This window comes from Helicoverpa zea, chromosome 10 (assembly GCF_022581195.2).
Source record: "Helicoverpa zea isolate HzStark_Cry1AcR chromosome 10, ilHelZeax1.1, whole genome shotgun sequence".
NCBI classification, from domain to species: domain Eukaryota; kingdom Metazoa; phylum Arthropoda; class Insecta; order Lepidoptera; family Noctuidae; genus Helicoverpa; species Helicoverpa zea.
The window spans coordinates 5,789,505-5,812,101 of NC_061461.1; the positions used below are offsets into that span (position 1 = coordinate 5,789,505).

A 22,597-nucleotide genomic window follows, 5' to 3' on the forward strand; every position below is an offset into this window, starting at 1 on the left:
CTTTCAATTTTATGCGAAAACATATACTTACAACTAATTCTATAATTACTATTTAGATATCAAATGGGCATTGAAATAGGTAAATATTGCTATTACGTTATTCGCATAGCTTTATAGATTTTTAACAAGACAAGCAAAATTGGTTTGTCATGAAAATTAAGAAAAATCATAATGTGAAAACAAAAAATATAATTGTTTCTTATCGAAAAAAATTGTAGCTTAATATTTATTATCTGAGTTTGCTCTAAAGCACTTTCTTTAAATTGGAGGTTTCCAAAAAAAGTTATAGGGTGGCGCTGTACCTACTACGTGAGTGTACCTTTGCCAAGTCAAAAAAAAAACTACAACGAGCCCCTTGACCCGAGACCCATGAAATTCAGATTTCTGGACAAAAAACGTTTCATTATACGAACTGAAAATTATATGACGTTCCGATCCCTGCATATACTAGCATAGCTAAGAAAAAAATGAGACTGTAAATCCCTCTTTGTATAAAAATAAACTGCAAAGTAGTCAAGTAGTCTTAATAGTTCCTTGATGTGTAATCCTTCAAATATAGATAAGGGACTCTCGAGCAGCTTCGGGAATTCCCTTTGTTTCAAAGAATAAGATTGTCTATAAGTACCAATTGCACAATATTTTTATAAAGTATATCTAAAATCAATAGTTATGTATATCGAATTCCGTGTACACATTGTTTGACAAGACATAAACTTCTGTTAATATTGATTATGTTAATAAGTTCACAGATTCGTGAATGAGCCTTTGCTTCATTAATTTATTTACATAAAATAAATTATATGTTGACCGCGTGATGACCAAAAACTTTATGTAAGTTCAAAGCAGGACAAATTCTAAACTTGCCTTATAAATTAATCTAGCAAAATTCTGTGAAATACTATGACACATCAAAAAACATGCATATATCACCATACGAAATTATGCATACTAGAAATACAGGAAATAAAAACACGTGACAATTTCTTAAAAACGTAGTCGGGGAAGTTTTGACAACCTGCACTGCCTACATAATTTAATGTTGAATATATTTTTTGTTTATTCTTATTTTGATCTGATTTGTACCGGTTTGTGGAAATTAGTCACAGAAAAATCACAGGAATTACCGAATCATTTTAAATTGTAATAAAACCAACATCACTTTAGTTTTACTGGAATACTCCGTCACTAATTTATTGTAACTACGTCAGTGGTATCATAATAAAAACATTATCATGTATGGCAGCACCTTTTACCTAAATAAATATTATAACTACCTAAATACACACTTGAGTTTTTAGCTTTTGAGCTGCGTATCTCAGAATCCTTGCTTATATTAAAATGCGAAAGTAATTTTGTCTGTCTGTCGAGCTTTCACACCAAATCATCTGAACCGATTTAAATGATTTTTTGGAACTTGCTAATCCAGGAACTGAGAAAAATTTAGGCTTTTTTTGCCCAGATGTGGAACGTGGTTCTCCCGGAACGTGGGTGAAACCGCGGGTGCTAATTATTGTCGACATCAGTTTAAAGGTACAATACCACCAAAAGAATTGTATGTTATGGTTCGGGATTAAATAATATTTGAATTTACAAAATAACACTTGATCTATATGGTACTCATCACAGCAAAATATTTGCGACTAAAATGATCAAAATAATTATTATTTACAAAAAAAAAAAACTTCGACTTCGCGAATGCTAGAACTGTTCTTCTCATGAGGTAATCTGATAGAAATAAACGTAACGCTTTAGATCAATTTATTATTATTTTTTAAATTGAGGAAAACAAAACACATAGACATATTCTACCTACAACACATCACATTGTGAAGGTGCCTCGAGTATTTTATGATCTAAAGGTGTCATTAAACCATCATTCAGTAGGTAGATCAATATCGATTACAACCGATCAATATTGATCGTTGAATATGACTGTACCAAGCCAAATAATAAGCTACATTACCCACTCATTAATTTAATAATCATTAATCGAGTTAATAATTTTATTGGAGTATTCGATAGTACAAGGCTAGTTTTCGTTTGAGAATCTTTATCATCGATCATTCAAATCAATCTTATGCTAATAGTGTAGGTTTAACAACACCCTTAAGCGATTGGAACAATCATAAATCTTATATTAGGTGAACATTAAATTATGTATTTTAGTATCTATTGTGAGTGTTATTCTTTTATCTTTATTCTTTGTATAAAGGTCATAATTTTCCCACTCTAAATATGTTTTTTTTTACAAGAGATATTTGAGTCGATATTTGAAAAAAAATATATACGTGAACAAACATCTGAATTAAAAACCTCCTCCTTTTTGGGAAATCGGTTAAAAAGAAGTAAGTGTTCCTTTGCGTATCACATTGGATTTAATACAAGTATGGTGCGCATATGCTTTCGGATGTTTACTACGATGTAGGGTCCAGGCACCGTGACAAATATATTTATATGGAAAAATACCCGTTGTCTTTGTAAGGCTTTATACCTATCATCAGAATTGCGTGGTTTAACAAGTCAATAAACGTCACAAAACTAAAACGTTCTTCATAAGTGCTACAAATAAATATCTTATTTACCTGTGGCCTATATTGTTTATTACAGGTAACATTAATTGGCTATCCAGGTATGAATAGATGCGGTTTTTGTGTTTTGTGTCTGACCACAAAAATTACCGCTGCTTTAATATTGCTTGGGGGTTTTGACACATTATAGTTTCCAAAACAGCACTAAACAGGGACTTGCAAAAAAATACTTACGTTATATTATATTGAGGATACTGTCGTTTAAGTAAAAACTCCAAGAAACATATATCTCAAACAGATAAAATCATATTTTCCCACAGAGCTTCTCAAACAAAGAGTTAGGTTGTAAATATGCTCCTTTTTTAATATTATATTTTAAAATTTATGTATTAAAACTGATTTGTATATATTTGATTGATGTAGTAAATAAAATATATTAACATATTGGAAAGGCACCCAAAGTACCGTTAGCGATTGTAAAAGTGTGCAAACCAGCATTTGCAAAAAATATCCCGTAAATTAATAACTACCAATATTTGATTTCGTATAATCCGAGAACTGATAATCATGAACGAATGATAAATATAGAGGTAAAATTGACTATGGACCCTAAACATGTTTATGGAAATAGTACAATGTATATGATTACAACCTACACACAGTTCGCATAAATACAGGAAGCTGACAAACAAACTGACTCCAGCATTTTCCATGCATAAGCCGAGCTAACTTATTGGCTATTTATTCATTAGGTGGTAAGTGGTCTAGTACGCACACCATGCATAATGGACGTATTACTTTATTATATTAGTTTATTTATGAATTGAATTAGATAAGTCAATTTATTTGATGAGTAACGTCTATTGTTAGTTTAATATAAGAATAACAGATTTTATTGTTCTCAATTGAAAAATCTGTTATTGTTCAAATGATATTTTTAGGTATATTGATTCCAGAAGCTTAGGTAACATCATCTAAAGTTTAAATAAAGTGAGTTTGATTTTTATAAGTAAGTACTTAACTCATCCTGACATTGTTCTGGAATTGATCACAGTTCACATTTCTTTTAGTTAAACGTGATCAGAAAGAAAGTCAGATAGGATTGGAAACGTGTTCTATTGAAGAACGTGTTATCATACTTATGTTAATGTTTAAACCGAAAGGAAACTCTAATCTGTAACGATGGGAGCTTTGATCAGTGAAAAAACAGAGATTTTAGTGACTTCGTTGTCAGTTGCTATCATCAAGATAGACTAGGGGCAATTAGTATTATAAATACAATCAGTATTATAATAAATGAAGAATGAATGAATATTTAAAAAATGAATGAAGTGGACGTACACATAATATATACATTTCTACTTACATGTTTTTCCCTGAAACAGTATGTTCTACAAGTAGGATTTCATACATTTACGGTCCACCTTTCGAAACGAATATAAAATAAATATTTCGTCATAATCCGCATGCAAATAATATAAAGAAGACACTACGACATCAACGAATAAGTATATTTTTATATCCTGTGGGGATTGTAAGGATGATTTTCATATTTTTTTTTTGTAGATGTGTTGTTAAAAGTGTTTTTTTGTGTTCATTGTTTATTTGATTTGGAATCAATGTTAACGGACTTTTTAATTGAAGTATTTACATAATATTTACAACAATTTTTAAAAGTTAAAGTAAACTTATATGTTTACAGGAATGAATTTTATCCAATGCGCAAACTTTGTCAACTTATAGTTAAATAAGTTTTATAGATACGTATATTTTTATTTTGTAGTGTTTTAGTACAAAAAAGAAAAGTTATTGATATCGAAAGTTGTTTATTTTGTAACCGCTAGAACGGTCACAGTCGTCATAGTATGCACGGCGGCAAGGCGAAACCGGTTTACTGACGCGAGCTCCGCTGGGCGCGCGTAAGAATAGTTGGTATCCATATTTTTCTGATTTTAGGGCGGACAAAAGAACGAAAAAAATTTTTTTACTGATGATGCAGATATGTTCTGTTAACGATTCTGGACCACCAGTTTTTTTGCGCACTGCTTAAAATTCATTCCTGTATATATATACAACTTAAAACTAATACATTGCATCAAAAAATTACTCCTCATCGCTGTCACTGGGTAATGTACCCAAAAGGCTGGCAGCATTGCCACGTTGGATGGCAATGCTCAACCTCTGTGCGAAATAAAAGCCAGCCCTTGGGTCACGACTTTCATAAAGAGTAGACGAATGTTCATGAGACAAAGGTGTGAACACACATATTTTCATACTGAAATTAATAAGGAGTTTTTATATGTCAAAGCACATTTACACAATTGATAGATTTTCCGGATCATTGTTTGTGTATCTAAGAAGCTCGCAGTACTGGAGCAATCTAGTAAATTACTCCGCATATTTTTATAATAAATGTCACATTTTATAAATTGATTTAATAAATTACTAGTATAGGTAGTACTAGCCGGTATAATTGTAATCCTTGGTTTAATACTCGCAAGCATCTCAATGGAAACGAAGGTAACTTGTAAGGCAAAACATAGATTGTTATTATTTTAAATTAGTTTCTATACATTATGTGCCTTCCATACATTTTTAATAATTTTATAGCCAGATTTACACAATTAAGTTAATAAAATATAGAAAGCAGAACAATTTATGGAAATTAGAAGATTTTCCCTTTATAAGGTAGTAGGTTGGTAGTCTCAAGGTATTCGGGAGTTTAAAGTTGATGTGGAGACTTCGGAAAAAATGAATAAACAAGTTCTTTATCCCTTCTCATCAACCACCGGGACTATTAATTATATCCATACATAATGATAACTAGAGAAAATAAAAACTTATGCTTAGCAGCGAGGAAAAAAGTTTCTTTGTTTGAGGAAATCTATTTCTCAATTCGCGCGTTCTTTGACCTTTGGCCTCCAGCTCATCTGAATATTATAACACGTTCGCGGATACATAAGCTATCAATAATAACTCAGCTACACAACCTAGTTCTACATATAAAACGCTATTTTATGTTACGATGTTCTAGTTTCAAAGTCCGTTGTATCTTTTACATCGATTGCACAATTTGCGTCTTAACATTGCTAGGCGCGTGTGACATTGAATTTACGCACATTTCGTGGCCGGCCCTCTGGTCAATACCACATGAGCTCACCATGTGAACACACGGGAACCAAAGAATAACCAAAATAAACCAAATAAAACTATGGAATTCCACGCAATTTTAAATGCATGACTGTACCTTATCATACTTATAGTGGTTAGAATACTAATTAAAGTCCCATTTTGGATATTTAATAAATATCTTTTATTCGTAGAAAATGTACGTGTTTAAAATACCTAAAAAGTGTAAATAATAATTAGCACTGATTGTGTATAAATAACTGCTTACTACAGCAGAAAATACCATAATCTACATTGAAGGCTGGTTAGAAGTTACAACATAATTGAACTGCGTCCGAGTAGCACATGGTGCTACCGAGAAACATAGACAAATTGTTCCGTACTCGTTATGCAAATATGCGAGAATCGTTTGTTTAATTTAATTAAAGGCGCAGGCGCGACTGGCTAACGACTGGTTACCACGTACCACATATGAACATAAAATGTTTATTTTAAGCTCTAAAGTTAGAAGAATTTATATGGTAGGTAATAAACTTATTAAAGTATTTTCGGCTAGCAAATTATTCTGTAAGTACAAATATTTTGCTCAATCTACCAAAAACGATGTCTCCATATTTTTTGAGTTTTCTGGGCCAAAGGATATTTAAATAAACGAAAAATTACTATGCGAACTAGTTCAATGCCGCGGAAATCATTGATTTCATAAATCGACTAGATACAATATCACCTGACAAAAGCTTAGCAAGAGTAGCGCAGTACATATATCTACGGTACAGAGTTTCAGAACATGGGATTTTTTCATGAGTTAGCTTACTTGTAAACAGTGAATTTGTTGTATGTGCCTACAGGTACATAAGTACAACAGGTAATTTTAACATACAAAGGTAGGCTGCCTAGCAAATCATCAGAATTTCTTTTGAATAATCATACCTATGCGTGTGACTTAGACCTACATCTGGGCTTCCATTACTAGTCTATGCGTAGATAACATTGCAGTCCATAGCCGATACACTTGACAGCTGGAGGTGATGTTGTAACGAAGCTCATTGATATGGGCAGAGCGTAGGCTTCATTAGTTCACCACTCCTCTAAACCTACTACCGTTTTGAAATAAAAGTGCTTTACGCCGACCAAATAAAATTCGTGAAAATGACTCAATTAACATTACGCACCACTCCCTTGAAATGTCCGTTTCTAAACAAACCTCAAATGCCTTCTAGTTGACTCCTCGTCGCAATGAATGCAAAGCATAAATCCGCGCCTCCATGACAAAACAAGTAGTACTCACTGTGACTGGAATACAAACCGTCATCGCTCTGGATTGTGATTTACGTGTAGAAAGATTCGTGCACAATACGACTGTTAAATAACCCCGACATTCCCTAGAAAAAACGATTTCACAATAGAACATTATGGTAATGATACTTCAATGCTATGAATCTTAAGGAATAATTATAACAAGGGCGGTGATAATTAAAAGTGAAGGCTGACAAAAATTATGAACGGTCAGCCGGCGAGTGACATTGATCACGTTACACACTTCATTACATTATGCAAGTAACGACTCCAACAATCACTCGCCTATGCAATTATCTACTTTTATACGTCCCGTTTAATCTATAAATAAATATTACCTACTTCCTATCTTAATCAGCGTAAGCTAAAGACAACTAAAGTTTTACAGTTTTTGTTGGAAATGAAATGAAATGAAATGAAATTTATTTATTTGCTAGAATATAGGTGGAATGGAATTACCATAAACCTGAAATTGCTTTGTTATATATACTTACTTATTGGCATACGGTTATGAATCATCTCATTTCAGAGCAATCTGTAAATAGTATTTTAGTATCTGCGTGTTTAATTGGACATGAATAGACTTCATAATGTACCTATTTTAAATTTAATTGATTCTAGACTGTGCCTCGTACACACAAATTGTTGCATATAAAAACCATGGATAGAATTTGGTAATGCTCATAGTCATAGTATAAAAATAGAATACTCAATGAAACCCACATTATTCTTACACGGAACTGTGATTTGAATTTTGAATTATCCGCTTCCCGAAGATATTTAAATTAATCTAATGTATAATGTGGGTGTTAAATTAAAGTCTATAATGAATATTATTTTTAATTACTAATTACTTCCACCCGGCCGCTACGTCGTAGGATAACAGAGCTTATTATGGTCATCATGTGACATGTGTATTGATATCGCAACGTGCATATTAATCCATAATGTTAATGATCCCAAGATGATACATAAAACATACAAACACTTGGTTTAACTGGAACAAGGTTTGAGGTTTTGGATTTGGTAACAGGACATTTAAAAAGACAGATATTGGATAAAAATGTTCTTACCTACCACACCTTTAGCCGTTTGCGGTGCAATTTCCGTAGGGGCATTTAATGAGGACATGGTAATACGCTTTTTCATATTTATTATTTTCTATTGTATATTGCATTTCTTCACACCAGATGTCAACTCCCTTCTTTAAAATTGTCTTATATAAAAAAAAAATATCTGTAAGCAGACCCATCGTCTTATCAAGTATGACTAAATAGTTGCCTTCAGTTGATCTACGAGGCTAAGAAAAGCTGCCACGGTCAAGAATGCGTATTGCATCTCGGAAAACACGCTATATTATGCCATAGAATTAGGATGACTCAATCAGGTTAAAGTTAAGTAACCGCTTTGAGTGAGCTGATAATGATTATGTTGCTATATTTTTGTTTTGAAAATTGACCATTATTTTCCCAACCTTTAGTAAATTGTTTCATAGGGATCCATCTGAACTTTACAATCAAATTGAATTTAAAATTACACAATACGACTGATCGTCAGACGTTCTGACTTCTGAATTTTCAGAAATACAGCCGGGACTCAATTGCGGGCTATCAGAGAATTCACAAAAGTATGTCAACCGATGACAAGTGCTGCTTAACTTGTAATCGATCCAGTCAATCTGTGCAGTTAACTATCAATTAGACTAAATCTCCTTTATGAATCGACTAGTCTGTGGCTATTCCTGCTGCCGGGATAAATTCGCTGCTCATGAATTTCCCTGGCATTGCCACCGGCCCTAGGTATATCAAGCATAAAAGTTTACTCCTTATGATACAATGTAGGCAAGTAGCATCAAAAATACTTGTTGCTATACATTTATTGACAGAGCTGTTTCCTTAAAATAATATCACATTAAACTATACACATAGTTTTAAGAGTTATGTTCTCTGATATTTTTGTTAACGAAACGTTTGCTTTCATCTTTTTAAGCTACATTTTTTTAATAAAAAAGTTAAATAAAGATAAAAAAATATATTTTCTTTAGCTTGATACAATGTTACACCATGCTATTAAATTATTCATAGGCGTTTATATGAACGCTTGCACAGTACTAAAACACTTCGCATTAAACCCACACTCCGTGAATTAGTGTAACTGTAATGGTAGCCAGGAAAGTTTTTGGCATCTAAAAAGATATAGTTTCAAGAAATTATTGAAATATGGGTAGATACCCGGCTATTGAAACTAATCCTTCTTTAACTCTGAAGAAGGTGATATTTATTTTAAAACTTTAAAAGTCTTATAAAGCTGCTACTGCTAGCAAACTGAAAAGAGAAGTTACCAAATGGGGTGACAATACTCTGGGGCACATTTTTTACAAACAGTCTTTAATAGACAGAACATCTTGGTTGGTGCCTGCCATTTATGAATATCAATATCGGCATTTAAGACGCTTGCTTTTAGTTTTATAGCAGGGGCGCCAGTAGGTTCAAATGGAGCTATTCATATTGTTTTATAATGTTAATTAATAATAAATGAATATTATTCTTACGTCTGAAGTCATCTGATTACGTAAATTAACAATCATTTTCTTTCGTTAACAAAATGTGATATGCAATTTTGAAGTGCCTACTAAAATGTTGGAGCAACGTTTTACTGATCAGTGTTATATTCAGACTTTTTTAAAAGGCGCTTGCGTGGAGTGACTTCTTGTATAATAGAAATCCTCATATAATCTTTTCTATAAATATTGAATTTCTTTTATAAATCTATACTTATAATAAATCTGTAGAGAGGTCAATTCTGTACATTGAATATAATATTTCCAAAATAACTATTAGGGGGTGATTAGTGATCGATACTGATCCAAAAAATGCAATCAGTAAAATGTTTGTCTGTCTGTCCGTATGTTCGTTATGGAAACGAAAACTACTTGACGGATTTCAATGAAACTTGGTACAATGATTCTTTGTACTCCTGGGCACTTTTCATCCCGCTGCGATCAATAGGAGCAGAGCAGTGAAGGTAAATGTTGGGAAAACGGGAGAAGTTACTCCATTTTTTATGCTTCCGTCGCGTGTGCAGCTTTAATGGTTAAAGCTACACAGAAACAATGTATGACGGAAATGTTCTCCTTAAAATCATGTAAAAAATATATCTAGAAAGTATATGTCTATCTTTTATGGTTGGCTCACAATAACACGTTTAACTCTCGATAGCCTCTCTTTGTACAAAGTCCAAATCTAACGCGGACGAAGTCGCTGGAAGAAGCTAGTTATTAAATATAAGGCGTTTAGCCAAGTACACAAAACGTATTTTATTGCAAATGTAATAGTGTACTCTCTGATATACATGCCCTTCACATTGTGTCTTGTCTCAAAAACGCAAAGCACGAATTCCCGAATCATGGAAGAATGATGCCATGCCGAACAAATTGGCATTGCTCTAAAACGCTTCATAGTTTTCGGTACTGCGAATGTAAATAGCGTAATGGTAAACGTTGTTTGTTTTTAAAATAAAGTAACACAAAAAAAAAATCAATAAAAACTTAAAAATCTTTATTTTTATTATATTTTACAATGATATTTCCATTCCTAGAACTACATACAATTTACAAAAATAATAAAAAAGGGAAAAAATGTAAACTACATATGTGTCAAATGTTTTAAACTTCTACTACGTCACAACTGTTTTCCGAAAATATATAAAAAATAAAAACGTTTTAGAGGTACACCTACCTTATACCTACCAGTCACGTCTTCACGGTGCACGAAATTTATTGGAAAAATAAAAAGCGTGCGACCACAAACCAACATCGCATTGAGTCACTCGTTACAACTGTTCTTGAGAAATGAACCACGGAAATGCATGGTTCTGTTCAATGATATATTGATAACACATAGTTTATAGAAAGGTGAACTGGTGAACATTATTAGATGGTTTCCTACTTAATCTCGTGACATATTAAATGGCTCATGGGTAAACAAGTATAAAACAAAAAAGGTCAATCAGTGTTACCGCGCACTAATGATGATTGGGCTTGCAATGCTGGAATTTCCATTGTGGTAGAAAATTTCCAAGAAGTGTTGAACTTCTTGGTTGAAGCCTATATGTAGAATTCATTATGATTATTATAAAAAGTAATAGATGAGAGATTACGGATATTAGCCGCCTTTGAATGATGTGTGGTTGCGAAAATACATACTCCATGACCAAGCAATTTGCAAGCGCAGGTTGTATTGATCATATCGAGCGAGACACTTGAATCTCAAATATGCTACTTTAACCGAGATAATATCTCAAATACAAATATGTTCAAAGATAATGTAAATAAAATTTTTGGCAGTACATGATTTTGAACTACACGTTTACACATACTTGTAGCAACAGCTACGGGGTAGAACACCCCGTAGTCCGTAGCCCCGTAGCCCGTAGCACGCCAAATCCCTTGTTATTGAATATTAATGGATCGAGTAAACAAACCAGTCGTTATCAATAAAACCGATCAAATCACGTTAATAACTATAATATGTGCAATATCGATACCTAATAATAACTCCACAGTAATATCGAGACTGATAATCTAAAGCAATGAAGTAATCTTATGTTTTACAACACTTATTTAATAATCTATATTGGTCAAGGCATGATTATGCAAGTGGATTTCATTTTTTATTCAATTTACTTATTTAAATAAAGGGCACTTAATCCACGTAATTTTGGTAAGTAGTAGTATGAAATGTATCTAAAAACAAACATCTATTTATAGCTCATAATAACAAATTACATAAAAATAGTGTTCACAGTCACTCTTAATGTATTTTAAACAAGAAGTAAAAAAATTACATTAACGGTAATTTTGTCAACTCTATCCGTAAAAATTAACTCTAATCAGTATTAATTTTACTAAGAAAAAAGGCAACTGAGGCCATACACCTCATTAATATCGGAAGAAGTTAAGACAGTAATCATACTTCATATTAAAAGCTTAATTCAATAACTTAGGGCAAACATCAAAAACAAGTAAGTGCTTAAGTAAAAGTGAAACAAGCATTACTTAGTCTTACGTAAAATGGATTTGTGAGTTAACACTTTTTGACGTTAAAAGGACTATCGAGGTTCGAGCGAAGTACTGGCAAGATTTAATAATATCTACGTATCGCCTTAATTTATTTTATACTGTCGACTTCTCTTTGTGAATAGTATACAAGCAATGTTTTAGGAACTAGACTTTTTGCGCGGTTTTACCCACATCCCATGGGAACTAATGCCCGGGGAAATGGGAACTATTAGTATAGATAGTTTGATTCGAGGATTTTTTTGTAGTAAAGAGTAGGCACGACACGATATGTCATTTTAGTTAACCTCAATGTCTCCTTGACCTATTTATTCCAAACTAGCCTTTGCCCGCGACTTCGTTCGCGTGGAATAGTGGCATCCGGCAGATTTTTGGTTTGAACAATAGATGGCGCTATATGCCCGGAATAAATTGTATTTTTTTGTAATAAAAACTATCCTATGTCCTTCTCCTGGCTCTAAACTACCTCCCTGCCAGTTTTCAGCTAAATCGGTTCAGTCGTTCTTGAGTTATAAGGGGTATATATATATAGATATCATGCCTGATTCCGAGAGACTTAAATTATGCATAAGACGTCAAAGGATTTTTGTCTTATAAACATATACAAAATACTGTAGTACTATAAGTGAGCTTCAATATGTTTGTCATGCTTATTATTATGCTAGAGGTATACACCTGTCTAGACAGCTAGACTCTAGACAACGCATTTGTATCTAATTCTAAATAATGCGTTCTATTTGTTAAAATAAATTCATCATAGTACTGGTGCTCATTAAAAATATGCCATGAATACAAATATTTATAATAAAAAAAGTGTAGTAATAATATAATTACATTACGTAGTTATTTATATTTGTTTTATTATTTCTTGCTGCTCTTATAAGTACCTACGTACATATTACGCGGGGCTCGTTGTTATCGAGAGTGCCTATTACCAAATACTGTATATAGAGTGTTAAATGATTCTTTATTGAAATAGCTAATATGATCTATATGGTAATGAAATTGTTACACAATAAGTTTGTAAATTCTCCCACGTAAACCAATAGTTTTGGGATATTCTTGCTGTAATTGATTACTTTGACATATTATGGGTATAAAATAAAATACTTAGAATTAAATTAATATTTTTTAATTTTTAAAACTGTTAACTGAGTTTTGCAAAAATATTTACACAGCTATTGAGCTAGCTATATCTTATAGTACATAGAGTGTACTACACTACTATCGGACACAAATACGAATCTGTTATCCTAATAAGAAATTACTCACGAGAAATCAAAGTGACGGTTTTCTCGACCATGTCAGCAATCGGTCATGTGAACCAACCAAAAAGGCAGTCTTTACCAAAATATTTATTTTATATGATCCCCAAAAAGACTTGCTAATCCTGCTGCATATGGATTCCTAAAATCATACTCCATTTGCACTGTTTCGACCTTAGGCTCGAATGACAATTCAGGATCGAGTTCTGGTGCCGTATCACTAATACCATTAATTACAATACGCAATAAATTCGACAGCGTATAACTTTCAAATTTCTTGAGCAAGTTCATTTTGAATTGGTACAGAATATTTTTTATAAATTTCCAAACTTCACTTAAAATCTCTTCAATGATTGCTCTGAACTGATTTTTGATTGCGAACAAAACTGTACCCATTTCCCTCCCTTGAGGTAAATCCGAGTCGAGCATGGAGTCTTCATTAGTGTTTCTGCGGTTGCTCGATATTGATGAGGTGGTTCTTGGATCTCGTGATGACGTCACAGTCGAGGAAACCAGCTGAATAGATAATATAATTATCAGAGCATAAGTAATTCCGTGAAACATCTGAAAAAAATAATTTGCATAAGTATTTATTTATCTAAGATTTTAATAGTAGAAATATTGTACCTTTTTTACTAAACATAGGCGTTTTTGTTTATAAACGACAAGGATTGTCAAACATCACTTGTTTTATATGCACCATGGGTAAAATAAAACCTTTGGAGACACATAATCGTAAATTAAGTTCAGACTTTGAATGAGTATGGCCAAGAAATCATGACGAACAAAGCAAAATTTTAATTCCAAAACCACAAACAAGGAAAGTGTTAAAAATGCACAAAAACCGAAACCATCCTCTGTATGACCATATAAAAAATATTCACTTACTTTATCCGTCTTTCGTTTTTCTACAATGAAGGGTAGTCACTTCTTGAAGGGTACTTGACCGTGTAATTGAAAATAGGGCCTAACTTCATTTTATATAGAAGCAATACCCTAATTCCTAATGCCCTTTTACTAAACAATACTAATTAATCATTATCTCATAGGTATATTACGTAATTAGGACTTTATCTTGAATTGAGTCACCGGTGTAATTATTTAACGTAATTTTCTACGCTTAAACGGGTCATAAAACCATAATGCGTTCTCTAGGACACAACATTCTTCCTCCTCAGACATCATTATGTGTCGAACTGTTATCAGTCAGCCATATTAGTTAAGAAGGATATATTATCTTACCATATGCAGCCATATCTGCAGATTGAAACCTTGAAGATGCTTTATGGCAATTATATTTATTTAAAAATTAAAACGTAAAATATAGTTGCCGTAAATGGTGAAGGTTAATAGAAATGGGTAGATGTGATGTATTACATGTATATTTTCGTAGATTAAGATAAAGTTTGTTTTGTTGTTCGCGAAAAATATTACGGATGTTTAATTAATGAGGTACCATAAAATCGCAACCTTAATTTTGATAATGTTTTAGTTAAAATGATATATTTTAGGCATTTAATTTGCATTGCATTTTAATGCATCATTTTTTATCCGCCTACCATTGAACAAATTAGGCCTAATTTATGTCATTACTTTTATAAATGGTTTTGATTTTAATGGTAATATTGTGTTTGATTAAAAGAATAACATGCAAACTTATTTAAGTCAAAGAAAACACGCTGCAACGATTTTTAAATTCATAATCGTATATTCATTAAACACTTTTACTAACACTGTATATATACTGTTATTTTAAACAAAACAACATTGATAAGACATCTTTCGAGGCACTTTAGCTAATCCATGGATTTAAACTTCGTAGATTGTAGACCGAAACTGGTTTTAATAGCATGAAAAGCGTATTGTTTTTTCTTAGAAATATGAATTGCTAATGAAAAATTCTTGGGTATTGTATCTCGTTACACTTCATACTTAAATGAACAATACTAAAGCGATTTAATGAAAGGTGAATAGGTAAGGAGATAAGGCTCCTTATCTTATAGGTAGCTGTTTATCCAGGTAATGGCTCCGTCCGGAAAAAAGCTAGTTATAACCATCTTTTCTCATTTGTTACCCGAATTACATAATAACTAATTACTTACGTCAGATCTCTTCAGATTGGTCAGAAGGGTAGAGAAAAGTCATGGAAGCATGTACTTTTCAATTTCATAATGGACTGTAAGAAGGTTTTGGTTCTAGCACTCTGTGATCACGTAATAAAACGTGTGCTCTATTAACGTCTGCCACGATAAGATTAATAAGCGGACTTATACGATATGGGTCAAACACAAAAGGAGAAAAAAAAATGTTCATACAACTTAAAAACCGTTTTTTAAATATCATATCAACATTAAATCTCTTTAATAATTATTTCGCCTGGAAAACTTTTTCTGGATCATAAAAAAATCAGCTTAACCGGAATTTATTTAATTTTTCTCGCTTTTGAATCTGAAAAGATCTCCTTCTGTAGACTGTTCGGATGGCAAGTAGTTGAGTTCAAGTGATAATTAAAAATATATACAGATACTTTTGATACTTTTAACTCATTTAATAACATCAGTCATATTATCAAATATTCATAACATAACGAATAAAAAAATATATAAAACTTAATTTTGAATTAAACGTTATAAAAATGTTGTTCACAAATTTTGGGTCTACTTCTGTAGACAAATAAAATAAGCCTAAATTTTCTAAAGATGAACGCATCGTTATTATTTTGTCTCTTGTGTTGGTAGCATTGCATTCTCTATCATTTGCTCGGTTGTAATTTTACGTAAAGTGCGTGTGATAAGAGAAACTCTTTATATTATTCAACTACACAAGTTTTCAGTCGAGATCAGTGTGTCTTTCCTGTGACTAGGATACCTGAGTAAGTAACCTTTGCAAATATGTAAACACACAGATAGTAAGTGCATATGTGGGCGTGGTTTGCAAATATTATATTGCTTAAATTCTAACCTCTAATTGAAGGCTACCATCTTTGATTTATAAAAAATTGTCTCTCCTGTAGACATCTTTACTGTAGACGTAGTGTCTACAGAAGGGAGGTATGTCAACAGAAGTGAATAATAAAGAACTTTGACTACCGACATTCGAAAAAAAAACAATTGTGTTAATCACTTTTAGCTGATTTATAGATAAGAGAGGTTCATCTTAATTCAAACAAGATCTGATGATGATTTTTTAAGATAATTTAAATAAATATATATTTTTTGTGTTTGATATTATTTAAGATTTTAACACCGTTAAATAATTTATTATATAGATGCTAATGTATTTGTGAGCAAAATAAATGATGGTTTTGCACTTTTGTCTTCCACTTTAATTTGTGTTTTGCTCTGCATTGTGTTGCTTGCTTGCTCTTAGCGCATGATGGTCCTTGTTTTTTGCTCCAGTTACTATGCCACGAACAAGTCGATCAGGGAGCTTTCCGAAGAAGAATAAAAGAAACGCAGACGCGAGCAGAAAAAACTTAGTATACGCCGTGCGCGGGCCAAAATGGATGACGCAGCTCTCGAAGAAAGAAGAAGGAAGGGATATTAGGGATTCAATAATGCCTGGCACATCTAGAACGATAGGCACTCCTGATTCATCCTCGTACAATTTGTCACCTGATTGCCTCGAAAGATCGGGATCATCAGGCTCCTTATCTGAGCGTGATTTTGAAATGGCTCCAGCCACACCTGATGCTTTAACTGAGCCAAATTCACCAGGACTTTCAGATAGACTGACACCAGATCTTTCTATCGAAATATTTAACCAGATGCATAAACCCCAGAAGAAAAGAATCAATTCAGATGACTCTGAAGCTTCTGAAGATTCACCACAGAGAAAACGGCCGATGAATTTCATGTGGGACGATTCTGATGAGGAAAAAATTTTTTAATATTCTGTATACTAAATTATGTTTTCCTATTATTGAAACATATTTTACTACACATAAGGATACGTCCACATCTGGCGAATGCGCAGTTCGCGAAAGGATCGCGATGAGATGTTAAATATGTTTTCATTCTAGTAAGTACGTCTACAGAAGCCGATTGTCTGTTCTGTGGACAAATGTCAAATATTTTTTGTACTGGATTGGTATACGTTTTTATTATGTTTTGTTTAGGGATCGAGGAGAACTCCATTTTAAGTTTTTTTTTCTATTTTTTCTATTCTTGACCTTATTAATATGATTATAATAAAGTCACATTTTGTTCCCTTCTGCAGACAACACAATCTGTTCTGTGGACATGAAAAAACAAAAAACGTGTGTTTTTCCTAAAATATCCAAGACTGATCTCTACTGATATTATTGTAAGAATATTAATATGGAACTTTAAATAAATACAACATTTTATAAAAAATAGTGAAGTTTTATTATAAATATTTTGTAATGTTCACTTTTTGTGTATGACCCATATGCTTCAATGATCTACTACAGTATCCATACCATCTCATTTCATAGATCAATTAAGGCGCTACGCAATAAACGCATAATTGCAATCGTCTCTATTTCTGTTTGTTTACATACAAACAGTGGGCTGTTGTGTAGCTCTTATGATAGTATTATTCGAAGCTTAATAAGATAATCCGCGTGTGTGATTTATACGGAGCGCGGCAATGAGATCGGCGAGCGCGCTGGCCGCCCGGTGGCTGCGCCTGCGACGACGCTTCAGTCTGATAATGTATCAGGTCGTAGCTACCCGGCTACATGAACGTCAAACAAAACGTTTTCACGAGTTTTCGTAACTTTAATTTTTATAATGGACTTCTGATTTTTAGTATAATTTGATTCAATACGTTACGATAGTACAACTCTTTTGAATTAAAGACCGGTCGCAAGAGTGTTCACGTATATGGGCGACGTAAACAAAGTTAATTCTTTTCCTGACATTATGAGAAAGTGTTTCAAGATGGGTTTGTTTAAGAGTGAGTATTGAATTTCAGAATAATTTCACCAAATATTATTATAATCTTTTGCTTTTGTCTCTTGCTCCCATTATCTATTGCAAAACCTCACTCGCTATATACGTCAATCAAAGAATTTATATTGATCCAGGAGACTGTTACGGACAATTCATGTAAACATATGATCCTCCGTTGTTGTAAACAAACTATAACACCAACCTAATGGACAGCCAAGAGAGTCCACCATGCGTTAAATTTATATCAGTGAGATGTAATAATGAAAAATAACACTCTAACTAACGTTAAGGTTTTTCAATGTCATATTTAAAATTGTTGGCTATTTAAGGTACCTTTACGAAATTATGAATGGCACCGTAACTTTTGAAGATTTCATACGTTATTTTTAGCACACAACTTCGTGTAATATTATTATTAGTCTGTAGGCTTTATACGTCTTATGTTTTCTTTTAAATAATACTTTTTAGTGTAATCTTTTTAACCTATTTTTTATTAACTAAGCGAATTTACTAAAGCGTTTTAAATTCCAAAATAAAATATTTCAAATAACGTGGCTTCGATAATATCCTACATAGAGCTAAATTAAGAACAAGTTTCTAGTTAATAGACTTGTTGAGGAAACAAAAAAAAACAATTTTGATCACTAATTTTAAATTGTATGTGTCAAAAAGTGCTACTTAAAACCTAAGAAAAAAAAAGTTTAGGAACTGGAATCTAGGCATCTATCTATACGTAAAATGTATCTTATCTATTAGCGTAAAAAACAGTTTACTATAAAGTCTTTCATTTATTTTACAAATGTTAATGACTTTAAGAGTAATCTAAGCTGAGTTACGAATTCTTTTAAAAATTGATCTTATCACATTCCGTGCTTAAATGGAAATATTATTAGCATAAGAATTTACCTGATAAAAGCATGAATATTTTCCTTAAAATCACGTTTTGTTTGTGATAAAATAATTATTTTATGACCAGTAATTACTCGATGCTCATCATTGTTTCCGAAATGATAAACCCTGGAGCATAAAAATTGTAGAAATGATTATTTGACAAAAGATTAGCTTTTGTTTGTTTTGTAAATATCAAGGTAAACTCAAATAGAAATGTTTCATTTGAAGTTAATATGAGAATGATGTTAAAAAAACACTTCCGCGTGTAGAATAATAAGTGCGGATTATTTGACGTATTAAGGATTCCTTGTACATGAAATGGTTCTTTATTTGACCCTTCATTGAACTTCTGTATCTAAAAATCCGAAGTCTTGCAATACCTAAGTCAATAAGACGTGATTAGAATATATATTTCTGTTTTACAACATGAGATTCACCGCCATCTGTAATTATCAATATTACGAATCCGAAAATAGCAAAAAAAAAAACAGATTTCGTAAAGCAAAAAATTTCATCCGCATTCATTGGAAACTACTTTTCATACCCGGATAAAGATAGTGTAGCTTTAAAACAGACAAAGACTTTTCTTTCTTTCTAATGATTTATAAAAAAAAAAAATATCTGTATTCAGTTTAGAAAAATGACTATTATTTTTGGTAAATGTCTTTTACTGAAACTCTGAGGATTAGGAGCAGGAGCTATACAAAGTTTTGTATGAGGCGCACAAGTATAACATATGTACCTCTATTATGGTCAGATCTATGAACTCACCTATGTTATATCGTCGAAAGAAATTCTAATTTTATTCTAGTAATTGGCCAACTTTGTCACCTAATTATCGCGATTTAGTATCATAAAAATATGTATTTTGTTAAAGTTATAGCATTTCGATAGAAGCAATTTTATTCGATCTCAACCCATAAGCGAATATATATTTTTAGAACTGTAGTTTTGTGAAAAAAGTTTAATTAAACTTATTTTGCATCCACAAACCGGTTTGCGCTTTATCTAAGAAGGTTGTATTCACAAAGTCAAACTTCATGTTCCAGCCTTATAATAGTGCATTTGGGTCAAAGCTTACGTAGTACAGCAACCGTAAGTAATACCTATATCAAACACAAGTAAAGGTTTGCATATTTAAACAGGTAGGTTCATAAACTTGTACACAAACAGGGAAGGGCCGTTTTTCAATCTATTCGGTCGAGCGAGTGCGTTGATCACAGCGCTGGGTGCAATCAGCGGCCTGTATGCATCGTCGCAACCCGACAATGCTAGTACGTCCATAACCGACCATTGGCAACGTTGCAACACTGCAAACTAGTAAACAAACCTTTGACTTACAGTCCCTAAAAAAAGTAAATGACTCTTTCCATATAATTTTCTTTCTCGGAATTTAGCAGCTTTTTGTGCTTTCGTATTGACAAACGACTTCTTCATAAAATTTTAAGCAGTTAGTAACGATCTCGATAAATAATTGTGTGGGGCATACGGCTATTCGAAGAGGCTTTGTAATTTTAATTAAAACAAAAAAATCATGAATCCATAAATATTCAAAATTTTATAACAACCACTTGGTAATTTATCATTGAAGTCCGGTTGGGGTTTACCAAAGAATCACCAGTAATTTTTTCAGAAGCTGTAATTATCAAAAAATTATACGATTAATTGTTTTTTTCTTGAATATTTACACCTATACTACAAGTTCTATCGTAAATTAAAAGATTTCGATGTCACGTGATCTACTATAACGATCCGCACTTTTTGCAAGAGGATACACACTCATTATGTAATCGCTTTAATTCAAATGTTGTTAAAAATAAAAACGTTAATTATTCTGTTTTGCTTAATATACCTTTATTGCTTGTTCGAGATAAATTCATTAAGTCTAATTGCTGTAATGTTGTATACTTATTAGTGTAACGGGCCTAATAATTTACTTGCACATGTTCAGAAATAACTTGTACAACTTTTTACAGGTTTAGACAGTATAGTTCTTTAGGATATTGCGTAAAAATATGCGATAAATTTACTTTATAGGTCTCGATTGCAAACTAAACTGTTTTGTAAGATTACACACAGATCTTGCATTTTGTAAGTGAGAGTGGCTGCCGTGCTTAGAAGGTAGAATTAATGCTATCGGCTTCCTCGCTTAGGCAATATTACGACAAAACAACGATTTGTGTGATAGACGAGACACATTTAAGAATTTAAGAATAGAATTTTGTTTCCAAAATATAACATTCTATATTATCATTGACCCCAAACTAGGCAAAGCCTGTATTTAGTTAGAATGAAATATTAAAAAAAATAGTTTTAGAAACTAAAAAAGCTAGTCATGTGTTGTCATTAGAACTCAGAGCGTGTGCAGAATTTCATCCTAATCGAAGACCGGGAAGTGGGTCAAATTAAGATTCCAAGATTTTCTTACACACATAGTTACAAGCTTGTTCACAAAATAAATAAAAACTAAATACATTAAAGTGTACTAATCCTTGAACGTATTTCCTTTTAAAAGTTGAACTGAATTTTCCACAAAAATGTATAAAGATAACAAACAATTTTCCTTTGCACCTTTTTCTAAGAAGTTAACGACTCACCAATTTAGATATTTCAAATAGTTATGCAAATTCTAATTTTCCAGACAATTCAAGGATGTTCTTGTATATTTTTGCTTCAAGAGATTCCTCTTATCGTTTGAATAAATTAGTAAAGTATAAGCGAGCAAAGTAATGTAGCCTCTTATTGTGAAAATTGTCTATGGAAAAGGGTAATGACCCTGTATCTCCACAAAGTCTAAATAGGATTATAGACATAATATGTAGTAGCTGTAAATCGACAAACTGGCTTTTCGATAAATTACACTTGCATTGTACATTACTTCACTCTCTTAAGAAGTATTATTTGAGAGCTAAAATCACAAACTCACAAATTAGAGTTTTTAGTAAGTAAATTATTTTTTATAAAGGTATTAGACAATTAAATAAATAGTTTTGTGAGGGCCTGAAGAAATCGATCGAAAGGCACTATTATTCTCCTCTAATCCATGTAATCAATATTAGAATAAAATGAAAATTTTCTTAAGGTGTGTTTTTATAAAGTCGGTTTTACCGCATAGGTATAAGTATCGCGCATTTGAAACTCGCGGTAAAAGCGTGTTTATAAAAACCTTGCAAGTAACACGAGTAAAAATGACAATTTTAATTAATAGAATAAATCTATATTATCTTACAGTTTCAATGTAAGTGATGGAGTATTGTACTAATAGCCTCGTACGGAAACACAACATTTCATAGACTACAACTTTTCAAGACATTATTAAATGTATTTTCAAGGCTTTATTTACATAAGTAAATACAAACATGTACTGCTAGTTTTTTCACAGACTTTATTAGAAATATGACCACAAAAAGAGCCACACCCATAGACCATTAGTTTTGGTAAGTAACAAAGGCGTTACAAAAACTAGCACTGTTCACGACTTTACGAACACGTTTT

At 32.3% G+C, this 22,597-nt stretch overlaps 1 protein-coding gene across 3 annotated transcripts in view; it reads left to right on the plus strand.

Moving 5' to 3' along the window:
* The window catches only part of LOC124633812 (organic cation transporter protein-like), a 49,905-nt gene that overhangs the window by 7,419 nt on the left and 19,889 nt on the right, over positions 1 to 22,597 (plus strand). The window contains exon 1 of one of the 3 annotated variants that reach the window (XM_047169162.1): positions 17,943 to 18,215. The exons of the other annotated variants lie outside the window; for them this stretch is intronic. Coding sequence (XP_047025118.1) covers positions 18,143 to 18,215 — 73 coding nt within the window. The 5' untranslated portion in view covers positions 17,943 to 18,142. Of the gene's footprint in view, positions 1 to 17,942; positions 18,216 to 22,597 lie in introns of those variants that run through there. 3 annotated transcript variants of the gene reach the window in all.